Here is a 13,751-nt window from a genome sequence, read left to right as displayed (position 1 = left end):
ATTTTTCCCACAATAAAACGATGTTTTGTCAGCGAGGAACCCAAATGGGGAACGTCACTGGAATAGGGGTTAAGAGGTGGGGGGGGGAGGGGGGCTGGATTTTGTGCTCCTTGCCAAACGGGAACTGGAGCAAGAATGAAATTGAGAGCCAAATGCCATGTACAAGGGAGAGACTGATCTCTCTCTCTCTCTCTTTTTTTTTTTTAAGACGCTATTTACTTATTCATGAGAGACGCAGAGAGAGAGAGAGAGGCAGAGACACAGGCAGAGGGAGGAGCAGGCTCCATGCCGGGAGCCCGACGCGGGACTCGATCCCGGGACTCCAGGGTCACACCCCGGGCTGCAGGCGGCGCTAAACCGCTGAGCCACCCGGGCTGCCCGATCTTTTTCTGTTCAGCTATGAAAAGTTGAGAGCCAACAAGAATCCTGTTTTCATCCCACGCGATAAAAACAGTTATCCTTGCAGCGATGCTACTACCTTTTTACCTACTTACTTGTAGCGTCATCTCCTTCCTATGTCAAGTTTCTCTGTACATACAGTTCTGTGTCTGGGTTTTTTTTAAAAAAAAAAAAAACCTGTGTGGGGCGGGGGGAACATATGGCTTGGAATATAAAATATTCAAAAGCATGCAAGTGCCCAGATGTTAAAGGCTCAACCATGAAAATCTGTTGCTAAACCTCTTTTCACTTGTCACGGAGTTACAGATCACTACTAGAAAACAACCAGTAACAGCCAAAGATTTAAAGAGAAGGTTGTGATTTAAAACACACACACACAGGGCAGCCCGGGTGGCTCAGCGGTCTAGCGCTGCCTTCGGCCCAGGGCGTGATCATGGAGACCCTGGATCGAGTCCCGCGTCGGGCTCCCTGCACGGAGCCTGCTTCTCCCTCTGCCTGCGTCTCTGCCTTTCTCTGTGTGTCTCTCATGAATAAATAAAATCTTTAAAATAAAAAATAAAACACACACTTTAAAATTGATCAAATTCATATATGTGTCTTCTGCCCATGAAAAAATTGGAAAACAATGCCTAATGGCATCTGTTTCCAGGAGAAATGCCATTCATCTGTGCACCTGCAGAAACAAGTTTGAGAACAATTGAGCTATATATACACTTCGTAAAACTGGGGCAGTAACACCTGGCATCGAGTTTGCCGCTAGATGGTGGTGTTGAAAGTGATACATCTCGCTTAATTTGTGGACAAACCATTGTGGAAAATGAGAGGTATTTGCCCGCCTGACCCTAGGCATTATTATCTCATGATAATCACGCCACAATCATGCATTACGGAGTGTAACAAGTATACTGAGATGCAAGGCCGATTTGGAAACACTGAATTAGCTTGCTACATCTAAATTTCAAAGGTAAATTTTCTCTTTATGGAAAATAGGAACTTAAATATGTAGCACCTTTATTATGTGCTCTGAGGTTTTTTTATTATCCTTTCCAGAGTTATATCTGATTATTTGTAGTTTTTAAGGCAACTGTTTCTTTGGAGGTAAGACCTGGGAATATTCCTTTACAAAAACCTAAATGATTCTGATATAGGTGGTCATCATCCTACATTTAAAAATGGTTCTTAATCTTTCATTTGGATGAAGTATCCCTTTGAAAAAACAGCTAAAGCTTCAGGACTTCTCATGCATCATTTTAGATTTAATAGCATAGGATTCATGGATTTTTAAGAACCACTATTGTACCTATAAAGTAGGGGTAGATGGTTGCAAAACTTTTGGTTCTGTGGCCTCAAGGTTCTAAGCCAAGAAGAAAACGGTAAAGTGTTCAGATGCACGCTGGTGTTTGAGAATAGTGAGAAAGCAGAGATTGTGTGTATACAGGGAGTGGGGTAAGAGGACAAGTAAAAAGGGTTCTAAGAGGTAAAAAGAGAAGATCCCTCTCCTTCTAGTGTACTATATTCCTCCCTCTATCTACTTCCCCATCTCACCTTTATGCTCTTGTGCATTGTACATATACAACTATCTTATGGTTCATCTTAATGCAACACTATTAGAACATGAAACTTCCATTTACTTTTTTTTTCCTCTAATGTTGACCCACTCTAGCAGGTGAATTGAAACAAGATTTCCTAAGATTATACCCAGCATTAAAAAGCACTGAGGTTGGGATCTCTGGGTGGCGCAGCGGTTTGGCGCCTGCCTTTGGCCCAGGGCGCGATCCTGGAGACCCGGGATCGAATCCCACGTCGGGCTCCCGGTGCATGGAGCCTGCTTCTCCCTCTGCCTGTGTCTCTGCCTCTCTCTCTCTCTGTGACTATCATAAATAAAAATAAAAAGCACTGAGGTAGTTAGATGTGACTTTAGGTGAATACTCAGCCTCTTTGAGGTTATTCCCTCATCTATAAAACTGGAATGATAATCATTGCCCCACCCATTTCACAAACTCTTGTGCAAATCAAATTTAAGTGTATATGAAAATGTAAATTCTGAAGTGCCATCCAGATGTGAATGACTGTTATGGTTATGCTGCCCTCAATATGTCGCTTAATATAATGGGGTATGCGTAATCTTTGTACAATGAATATATCCCAAGAGGAAACAAATGGAAGGTTTGTGGGGGAGTGTGTGCAAACAGGAGGAAAACAGCATTGTAACCTTCCACTATATCAGTGGCCCTCAACTGTAGCTGCACATTAGGATCACCTGGGGAACTTTTCAAATACCCTAAGTGCAATATTGTATCCTAGATGGGATCCTGAAGCAGAAAAAATATATTAGTAGAAAAACGAATGAAATTAAAATAATGGTAATGTCACAGTCTTAATTTCTTAAGTTTTGATAAGTGGATCATGGTTACAGAACATGTTAATATTAGGATAAACTTGGTGAAAGGCAAACAGAAACTTGTGTACTATCTTTACAACTTTTTTATAATTTCTAAAATTATTCCTAAAATTTTTTTAAACAAAAAAGAACAAAAAATTAACATATCTATGCCTGGATGTCATCCTAGACAGGTAAATAAAAATGCCCGGGGGGAGATGTCTGGACAGCTGTAATTTTGAAACCTTCCACAGTGGTTCTAATGTATCCTGAGACTTAAGAACCTCTGTTCTACACCAAATGCTTGAGAGACTGGAACTTTGTTTTGCTCTTTGCTGTATAGCCTAGTACCTGGCACAGTGCCTGTGTACCTAGATGAAGAACTTGCACAATTGTGTCGTTGCTGAACTAAACCTTTACTTCCAAAAAATCTCCTTCACTTTGAGTGAAGATGGAAAACTGCCAACAGCCTGGTATTTTGGGGGGATTTTCAGATATCTTCCCACCCAGAATAGTTCCTTTTCCTGCCCCCAGTCTCTTGTCATTTTCAGCCACCTCTGACCATTATCACAGATAGACACTATTAAAATACTAAAACTGCGTTGTTCAAAAGTCTTAGTTTCGAGGATCCCTGGGTGGCTTAGCGGTTTGGCGCCTTTCTTCCGCCCAGGGTGTGGTCCTGGAGTCCTGGGATCGAGTCCCGCATCATGCTTCCTGCATGGAGCCTGCTTCTCTCTGCCTGTGTCTCTATCTCTATCTGTCTCTCTCATGAATAAATAAAATCTTAAAAAAAAAAAAAGGATCCTTGGGTGGCTCAGCGGTTTAGTGCCTGCCTTTGGTGCAGGGCGTGATCCTGGAGACCCGGTTCGAGTCCCATCTCGAGCTCCCTGCAGGTAGCCTGCTTCTCCCTCTGCCTGTGTCTCTGCCTCTGTCTCTCTCTGTCTCTCTCATGAATAAATAAATAAAATCTTTTTTAAAAAAGTCTTAGTTTCACATTACCTAACACATATTTCTTAGGTATGCAAAATTCTGTCCATTCTGAGATTTTTAGCCCATTAGCCTGTCATTCCACATGGACTGTGTGTTAACTGTAGTTTGCATGTAATTTTCCATAATGTCTTGAATTCACCCTTCTCTGTGTCACATACAATAATGCCACGATCCTCACCTACAATACAAACCTTTTCCATCTTTCAAGGCTTCTCAAAGATATTTTTTTCAGAGCACTCCAGAAAAAAAAAAGTGAGTGCCTCCTCTTGTATCTATGTTTCAAATGACAATTGCATTTACTATTATTTGTATTCTCCTTTATTCCCCATGAGATTAGATTAAACCCCTGGTGGGTAAGGATGATGTGCTTACCATGATGATGTCCACACTGTGAAGCATGTAATAAAGATTTAATGTACATTTTGCACAAATACAATATTTAAAAAGGAAAAAGAAAATCAAACTTCAAACACTCATAAACTGCATTCATTAACTCATCACCTCAGAATATCTTTGAAGGAGTCCCAGAATGATAATTGTTAAAATTAATTTTAAAACCAACCAACCAAAGCCTGAATAAAATGTTGATGCTATTGTTAACACGGCTAATTGAACAAAGTTTACAAAAAAAAAAAAAACACAACTATTACTCTCCCAGATTTTAAGTGTTCAGACAATAGTTTCTCTACTTTTTAAAATTTACCAAGGAAAATTTAAAAAAAAAGAATTAACCAAAGAGTGGTTTCTTCTTAGCAGGGAAAATCATTCAGCCATTCCTTTCCCATTTCTTCCCACCACTATCCTCACCCCAATATACATATATGTACACACATACACACACACACGCATACATTAGCAGAATATCATCTATATGACAGAACCTGAAAAAACATCTTCCTGTTCTTCCAGATGTAGTCTCTATGTGAAAAAACACACTTAAAATATTAATGAGTATTATAGAGATCTACAATGTTTTGAGAAAATCACACACACAAAATATTAAGATGTGTATTTTGTTGGACAACTATTGATGGTTGAGCATTGTTAAAACAAAACATAACTAAAGACATCATTTTCTGGATGAATCTCTTGAGGAACATTTGGAATTGCTGGTATCTCTGGTTCTTCTGCTTTGGGTTTTTCTCTCATTTCTGTAAAATAAAATATGAAAATAGGTTCAATAAATGGTATTGGGACAGGTGACTAGAGAAAAAAACTACCTCACACCTTGCACAAAAGCAAATTTCAGATGAATTAAAGATTTAAATATTAAAATACCATAAATGTTGTAGAAACTATGTTTTTTATAATCTTAGGATTAGAAAGCCCTCCCTAAGCAGAACACAGGCCAGAAACCATAAGGGAAAAGAATGACTGGTTTAAATAACTAAATATTAAAATATTTAATATTTTAGTTAGGTTTGAATAAATAAAAATTAAAATTAAAATCTTGTCATGTAGATGACAAAAATCATTATAAATAAAGTTAAACCCAAATCAACAACTGGGAAAATACTTACAACTTATGTGTAGGTAAAGGCTTAATCACTATTATATAGGGATTTTAAAAATCAATCCAAAAAGATCAAATTTAAAATGGAACAGGAATTCGAACAAGCAATTCTCAAAAGAAAAAATTCAAATTTATAACAGTCATAAAATTCAAATTAGTCATCAAAAAAGTAGAAATTAAAACAATAGGTTGTTTGGGGTTTTTTAAACCTAACATACAGGAAAGGATTTTTTCTATTATGTTTTTAAAAGATGAATTTATTTTAGAGAGAGAGAGCAGGAGGAGGGGCAGAGAGAAAGGGAGACAGAGAACCCTCAAGCAAACTCCCTGCTGAGCATGGAGCCCGACACGGGACTTGATCCCAGGACCCTGACATCATGACCTAAGCCAAAATCAAGAGTCAGACACTTAACTGACTCAGCCACCTGGGTGTCTCAGAAAAGTTTTTTAAACTTTTACTTAAATGTAATCACATGCAGGGATCCCTGGGTGGCGCAGCGGTTTGGCGCCTGCCTTTGGCTCAGGGCGCGATCCTGGAGACCCGGGATCGGATCCCATATCGGGCTCCCGGTGCATGGAGCCTGCTTCTCCCTCTGCCTGTGCCTCTGCCTCTCTCTCTCTCTCTGTGACTATCATAAATAAATAAGTTTTTTAAAAAATTTAAAAAAAATGTAATCACATGCAGTATTGACAAGGGCCAGGGGAAAGGCACTTATATAAACTCTTGGTTTGTGTGGATTGCTACAACACCTTGGGGAGCTAGTCTGACAGAATGTATCCAAACATTAAATGTGGATTCCCTTTGGCCCAGCATTTCAATTTCTAGGAATTTATCCAAAGAATATAACTGTATAGACTTAAGCTTCCAGTGCTTCAGTTTCCTTATCTACAAAATGGGGATAATATTGTTTTTCTGTTAGAATATTTAACATTGAATAAAATAATTCACACAAAAGGTTTAATAGTTTCTGGTGCATAGAAAGTGCCAAATAAATATTACTTCCAATGATGTTCATTGAACATTGTCATAATATAAAACTTGGTGGTAACCTAAATGTTTGGCATTTCAGAGATTGGTTGAATAAATTTTACAATATGTATATATAAATATATATAGAGAGATATGGATCATAGTATATATAAAAATACCATACAGTTGTTACAAAAAATGTCATTAAGATGGCCACGATATATATTATATGTGAAAAAAATGCAGGTTACAGAATAGAATGTATACTATCTCATTTGTTAAAACAAAGGAAAACAACCTTCAGGATGAGGATCAAAGATAGGAGACGGTACTAGAGTGGACTTACCCTATATTCACTTACATATTACTCTAATTTATCATAATGAACATTCATAATTCATTATCATGAACATTTTCTAGTCAGATGACAGCTGCTTCTCTAGCAGGGGCTTCTATCCACACAGGCAAGTGCTTCACCTGTCTTTTTAAGATATTTCTCAAAACCCAACTAACCTCATGCTTTTGTTACACTCATCTTTTAGGAAAGAGAATAAATAAGTTACCAGAGGGATTTCTTTAGAAAACAATTTCCTGAGAACTATGGTCTGGTCGACTCAGCCCATTTCTTATACTGTCTATGGTATTGTCCAAAGAGAATCAGGGTTCTCATTTATATCCCTGAGGCAAGTCAAACTGAAGAAAGGTTCCGTTATTTTAAAAGTGTTATGCTTAGGAGAAAGCTTTTCAGGAACAAACATTGAGAAGGGTTTTGGCAAACCTGATAAATCCTACAAAAATGAGTTCCCTAGTAACAGGATCATATTTTGTACCTTTATAGCTTCTTTGGCACCTTGTACCCTGAACTTACTTGCTTTTAGTTTTCTGGGAAATCTCAGTTCTCAAGAAAAATCGTATTCATCAAGCTTTCTTGTTAATTTAAACTTGATTGTTCTTCACAATATCTTGCACATAATTCTCTTACATTGGGTTCATTCACTTCACTAGCTAAAGCTTCCCAGAACAGATAGTATGTTGGGTACCTACAACATACACTTATATTTTCAATTATTTTAATTCTTTGTAAATGTGTGCCAAACAGGCATTACTTGGATGAAAATCATATTTTACTCAAAACTAGCAAATAACATTAATGGTATCCCTTGTGATAATGGGAGATAGCCTATGATTGTCAAAGAAGGCTATAAATCACCATTTTGAGGGAGATGTACCTATGTTGGTGCTCTAAATTATAAATGGGGGACCCCATTAAGTGGCAGTGTTGCTGACTTGTACCATTAAAATACCATACCTCGGGGAAAAGTATAAACATCCTTAGCATCATCCTGATGTATTTTAGGATCCTGGCCTTGGGGCCCACCTGTTTCTTGGTATGGTTCTGGAAAGCATTCTTTAGGCGTATCCTTATTTTTATATGTCTTAGTAGAGAGGTCCTCAGGCCCAGGTGTTTCTTGGTATATTTCAGGTGAATAGTCTTCAGTCCCAGCTGTTTCTTGGTATATTTCAGGTGAAGAGTCCTCAGGTCTAGGTGTCTCTTGACATATTTCAGGTGGATATTCCCCAGGGGCAGGCATTTCTTGGCTCCTTTGATGGCAGGATGCTTTAGGCATAGCAAATTCTTGATATGTTTCACAAGAGAAGTGTTCAGGTTCAACTGTTTCTTGGTGTGTTTTTGTAGAAAGGTCTTTAGGCACAGCTATGTCTTGTGTTTTAGGAAAGAGGCTTTCAATCTCAGCCATTCCTTGATCTGGGTCAGAATTGTATTCCTCGGGTTCAGCTCCTTTTTGGTATGTTTCAAGAGCGTATCCTTTAGGCACATCTGGTTTGGGGGGTGCTTCAAGAGAGCATGCTTCCAGGTCAGCTACATCTTCAGGTGTTTTAGAAGGAATGTCTTTGACTACAGCCATTTCTTGGCTTGTTGTAGGAGGGAGGGTTTCAGGTTCAGCTGTATCAGGGCACATTCTGGAAGGATGGCTTTGAAGTATAGCTGTTTCTTGGAACATTGTAGGAGAGGAGGCTTCAGGTTCAGAGATATCAGGACACATTTTGGAAGGATGACCTTGAAGTACAACTGTTTCTTGGCACATTATAGGAGAGAGGGCTTCAGGTTCAGCCATATCAGGACAAATTTTAGAAGTATGGTCTTGAAGTACCACTCTTTCTTGGCACATTGTAGGAGAGAGGACTTCAGGTTCAGCCATATCTTGGCATGTTTCAGAAGGGTGGTTTTGTACCACTATTCCTTGTAACTCAGAAGAACTTTCCTGATACATAATGCTTTCTTTATCCTCTGCAGAAAATTGTTTCTTAGGCACAACTTTTTTGGGAGAGGCTACCAGAGAGAGTGCTTCGGTTATACTCCTGGGTGGCTCAGTTTCTTTCTCCACAGATGCCAGTGCTTTCTCCATCATGTCCTTTTTAAATTGTGACTGAGGTTCCACCTTCAGTTCTGTATTTTGTTTTCTCTTTCTGCCTCTTTTATTTCCTTTTCCTGTCCTTGGCCGCTTGCATTTTTTCTCTCTGTGGAAGATCAGAATTAATGTCAGCAATGGGGCCACAGGATTCAAAGAAATGCTTAGTGATAACAGCCCCAGGGTTCCCACTGCCATATTGCATGACCATGAACAAATCACTGAATCTCTCTAGGCCTCAATCTCCTTTATAAAATGAAGGAGCAGAGCTAGATGTTCTCAGTTATTAGGAAAGGAAATGTTCCTCAGGGAACACCCTGCTCACATGAAATCTTCTTGGGGAGTTGAGAGAGAGAGAGAGAGAGAGAGAGAGAGAGAGAGTTTGAGAGCATATATTTAAAGAATGGTTATGGAAAACGTATAACTGATTTTATAAATGAATAGACTGGCGTTCTGGTTTATACACTAGTCTCTTTGGGTTTAGTCTGTGTGAGTTAGTCCCAATATGCCCTGAGCAAATGGATATAATTGCATTTCTAGATCTGCAATCCAGGCACAGCTCCTTGTCTGTGCAGCCTGCAGACAGATGTATATCTAATTGCTTATCTAATTCAGTGTCTTGTGTACAGAATGCTAAATAGCCATGATACATGTCAAATGAGATGTACTGTAAGCTGAGTCAAAAGCTGCAAAAACATTCTGGAAGTAAAGAAGCCTGGTGGAAAGGCATGAGTGGTCATATTATACCTACTCTGAATTAATAGCTAGATGAAGGATCTAAAAGATAAAAGGATATGCATGGAAATTGCAGCCAATGACAAATTGTTAGGAACTGCCACTATAACTAAATACAGATGGCTAATGCAGATGGGCTGGGGGGTTGGGGAAGGAAAAGGTACTATAAATAAACATTTCATCATTTTTCTAAACCTATTGAAATTCTGTTCCACGCTACCTGCTCCATGGAGTCTTATAGACCACAGGGCTGAAATGCTCTCCTTGCTTAGGATTATGAGGGTCATACTTTTAGTCAGGGAACATAGGCTGTTTCATACTCTTGTTATTTCTGGGGAAATATTCTTATAGTAAATATTCTTTTTTTTTTATGATAGTCACAGAGAGAGAGAGAGAGAGAGAGAGAGAGAGAGAGAGAGAGAGAGAGGCAGAGACACAGGCAGAGGGAGAAGCAGGCTCCATGCACCGGGAGCCTGACGTGGGATTCGATCCAGGGTCTCCAGGATCGTGCCCTGGGCCAAAGGCAGGCGCTAAACCGCTGTGCCACCCAGGGATCCCTCTTATAGTAAACATTCTTATTTCTTTTAGCAAACTAGGTAAAACTAGTGCTTTTATATCTTTGCAGTGCTCATAATGCCTTGCATAATTAACGTGTATCCTCCTCTACCTTTGTTTATGTTTGAAGTTTGCCATAGTTAATTTTTTTTAAAGATTACCTCACCAAAACCAGTTTGAAATCAATATTTTAAAAATTAAGATGGAATGACACCTCAGCATTTTAAACTTTAATTGCAATAACAAAGGTAACAAGATAAATTATAAAGTCCTTATTATTAGATTTTTAAAAGATGGTGTATGTGACTTTTTCAGGAAACGACTATTTCATCCTAGATATTAAATCCTAAACAATTTGTTAGGTAGATCTCTATATGAGGTAATCTGAGTAATGTTCCATGTTCTTCCTAGTAGTTTCATGGGCAAGTCACTTAAACTCTCTGTATCTTGGTTTCTTCATAGATAAAATGGAGTAAATGGTATCTGTCCAAATTCATGTGGTTGTAATAATTGCATATAATAGGGGCCACTGGGTGACTCAGTCAGGTAAGCGGCCAACTCTTGCTTTTGGCTTAGGTCATGACCTCAGGGTCATGTGGTGGAGCCAGCATTGGGCTGCCTTCTCAGCAGGGAGTCTCCTTTCTTTCTCCCTTTCCCTCTGCCCCTCCTCCTGCTATAAATAAATAAATAAATAAATAAATAAATAAATAAATAAATAAATCTTTTTAAAAAAGAATTACATATAATAACTTGAATGAATGAATTATTCAAATATAAATTAGTACTCATATTAACACAGGAAACAGTGCTTCCTATGTGCCAGGCACTGTTTTAAGTAATTTACTTATTCTGTTATCTCATACAATCTTCACGTCATCTACTTACAAGGCAGATAGTATTATTATCTCCATTTCCCAAATGACAAAAACAAGGCACTTTCTTGTCCAAGGTCAAATGGTTAGAAATGAGGGGGCCATACTTCAAATCTAGTCATTCTGGCTTTAACAGCCAAGGCTCTTAGCCATTACACTCTGCTGCTTCTCTTTGGAACCATTAAAGGTTTCGCTGGGTGGTATGTTGTAGTAGGAACAGTCCTCAGTAGTATGGAGATGTCACAAGAGCATGGCCAGCCAGCAGCCAAGAATCTCACTAAAGTGTCATCTACTTCAATGGCTTTTCCAGCCTTGGCCTCCCTACCCGGCAAGCCCAGAAACCCAATTCTATCAGCACACTGAGACTAGCTCCATTTGTCCAGGAAAAGAACTCATCAACCAGCTCAGAGAAAATGATATATGTACCTAAAGACTAATTTTTAAGTGAACAGGGAGAAATGCAAAGTCACACAGCAGAGGATGCTTGGACTAACAGATGAATGAATTCTTTCTATGTAGCAATTATTTGAGAAGCTAAGTAATGATCAGAAGGTTGCTTGATAAGAGTAGAATTAAGGGAGCTAATTGGATATTCTTCAACAGAGTCGCCACAGAACTTGAGTACACAAGTTTCTGCTATAACATGATAAAAAAAATCATTCCTGGGAAACCATACCCAAAGTGCCATTGCAAATTTTGCTTCTCTTGTGCTTCAGCTTTTCTTTTTCTGAGTTGCTCTCTGTTTCGCAAATTCCAAGTTCCAATGACTTCTGTGGGATCAAAATGGAAGTTATAGGAGATAGTAATAAGTTGTGGCATTTATCAGCAAGAGTCCTATTGCAAAGTGGTAGAAACTCTATGCTAGATGTCTGTTTTTCTCCTAGCATTTGGGAGACAAGAACCACATCTTATTTATCCTTGTACCTCCGAAGAATGCCTAGGAGCAAACATTCATAAATATTTTTAAACAAAAGGGTCAGTATGTAAATGTGCTATCAACTCATTAATTTCTTTAAAATAATTTTACGTATTTTAGGAACATAAAAGAATAAAATCAGCCATTTTCTGCCATCCTTAACAATATAACCTGTTTTCATTTTATTTCTCATACACATCTAGTCCCTATATTACACAAATGTATAGTAATAGCATACCATAATTTGATCATTATCAACTAACATTATGTTAGATATATTTTGTATGACATAGTCCTCATAATTATAACTTTAATCAAGTTGATGCATTCCTGTTTGCCCAGTTATTCCACTTGTATGGGTTGTTGCCAATTTTATAGGAATTTTTTTTTGCCCTTGCAGATCAAACTATAATAAGGATATTCATGCATACAGCTTTTTTCCTTTTGAATTTTTTCTTTAGGATGGTGTTTCTCCAAGTTCTTTGGAAAGTTATTATCGAAAAAGGTTCTGTTGCAGTCTAAGTTTGTGAGAAGTTAATGGGTCTTTTTAGAGCCTGTAAAGTGATTACAAACTTGCACTAAGGACAGAGCATGTCCCTTAGACCATAGCACCTTTTGTTCTTAGGACAGAAGTTTTTATGGTGAACTTGGATGGGGAAATATCATACCTTTATTTTTACCAATGTCCAATTAAGTTTCCTTCAATTATGAATGTAGGTGACAAACCAGAGCAGTTTTTGTGTAGTAAGTGACTTTGTCACCCAAAAGAAATCACAGATTTTTTTTCATATCACAATATAGCTGTTGCAGATACCTTAAAATATAATTTATTTGAGATGATATATTTGATTTGATACAATAGTTTTAGGCACACCATTAATATAATTGTGTTTTTAATGCATCTATAAATAAGCATATATATTACTGTATCACAATTTTTCATTTTGATAATTGTACCTTACAACTGCTTCCTTTGTAATCCTATCAATTTTACATACTTAAAATATTTTTCTAAAAGGGGCTCTATAGGTTCATAAGAATGCCAAAGGGAGTCATGGCACAAAATAGTTTAACAACTGTCTCAAAGCCTAGGGTTCCACAAAACATTTTGAGAAATGCCAGTTTAGGATAGACTCAAGACTAAGATTAGTGAGTCAAAAGAATAAGCACTATTATAGATCTGACAATAGGTAGATCAGATCTCTTTCCAAAAATCATACCAAGTTTACACTACCGTAGAAGTACAGGGGGTGTACTTGTTTTACCACAACTGTCCAGTACTGGGTATTTTCATTATCTTTCACTTAAATATATTATTAATAATTTATTTGTTATCTCCTTGTTTTCTCTGGATTATTAGAATCAATGCACTAGAAGTCACCGCAGAAGGTATATAGCCCCACTCCTTCCCATCTAAGGTTATATGAACATACTCAATTATGTCCTTTTTTGGTGCCAGATCCATAAAAATTAGGAAAATAATCACAGCCCCAGTTTCTTCCAACAGTCACTAAGACTGTTAGTGGCCACTAGAGACTTCTTAAGATCCCTTTCATTACCTGGAACATGGTTCTTTTCTTGACGAGGATTAGTTGTCTGATGGAACGTCAAGTGAGATTGGTCCTTTCCCAAATCCATCTTGCTGTAATACCTTCCTGCTATTTGGTCTGACTTCCACAAGCAGCCTTTTTAAAAATATCAAAAGCACCCAACAGTAAAACACACGTGCACACACACATACATACACACACACACACACACACACACACACACAAGTTTACTTGTCACTTAACTTCCCGCCTAAAAGTTTTATCTTTTAGGACCACAGCTGTTGGCTACTACTACTTTCTTTATCACATTACACGGGTCTGAGTAGGGGGCATGGTTGGTCCTACTATCCTCATTCTGTAGCACATTTGCTAGCTCTATAGGGAGTCCCATGGCCACAGCCTGACATGGGACAACGTCCAGTACAACACTCATTTATTTCTG

At 38.1% G+C, this 13,751-nt stretch overlaps 1 protein-coding gene across 1 annotated transcript; it reads right to left on the bottom strand.

Annotated features, from left to right (window-relative positions):
* Nucleotides 1-4,764: 4,764 nt before the first annotated feature.
* On the bottom strand, nucleotides 4,765-13,397 carry HEMGN (hemogen). Its single transcript, XM_055302761.1, has 5 exons — nucleotides 13,319-13,397; nucleotides 11,515-11,613; nucleotides 8,270-8,788; nucleotides 7,562-8,185; nucleotides 4,765-4,920 (listed from the first exon to the last, which is right to left on the bottom strand). Exons 1-5 carry the CDS (start codon nucleotides 13,395-13,397, stop codon nucleotides 4,814-4,816), a joined length of 1,428 nt encoding a protein of 475 aa, XP_055158736.1. The 3' UTR covers nucleotides 4,765-4,813.
* Between the last annotated feature and the right edge of the window lie 354 nt (nucleotides 13,398-13,751).

This window comes from Nyctereutes procyonoides, unplaced genomic scaffold, assembly GCF_905146905.1.
Source record: "Nyctereutes procyonoides isolate TBG_1078 unplaced genomic scaffold, NYPRO_anot_genome, whole genome shotgun sequence".
Lineage (NCBI taxonomy): Eukaryota > Metazoa > Chordata > Mammalia > Carnivora > Canidae > Nyctereutes > Nyctereutes procyonoides.
The sequence above is the reverse complement of the archived record's forward strand: the minus strand, read 5'-3'. Positions and strand labels throughout refer to the sequence as shown.

What these genes read in the sequence shown, in the direction of transcription:
- HEMGN (XM_055302761.1), bottom strand. Translation starts at nt 13,397, where the DNA reads ATGGATTTGGGAAAGGACCAATCTCACTTGACGTTCCATCAGACAACT. An exon ending in AGAAAAGAACCATGTTCCAG is followed by an intron (nt 11,614 to 13,318) that starts GTAATGAAAGGG and finishes TTGATCCCACAG; the next exon opens with AAGTCATTGGAACTTGGAAT. An exon ending in AGCCTCCTCTCCTACAATGT is followed by an intron (nt 8,186 to 8,269) that starts TCCAAGAAACAG and finishes CTCCTACAACAA; the next exon opens with GCCAAGAAATGGCTGTAGTC.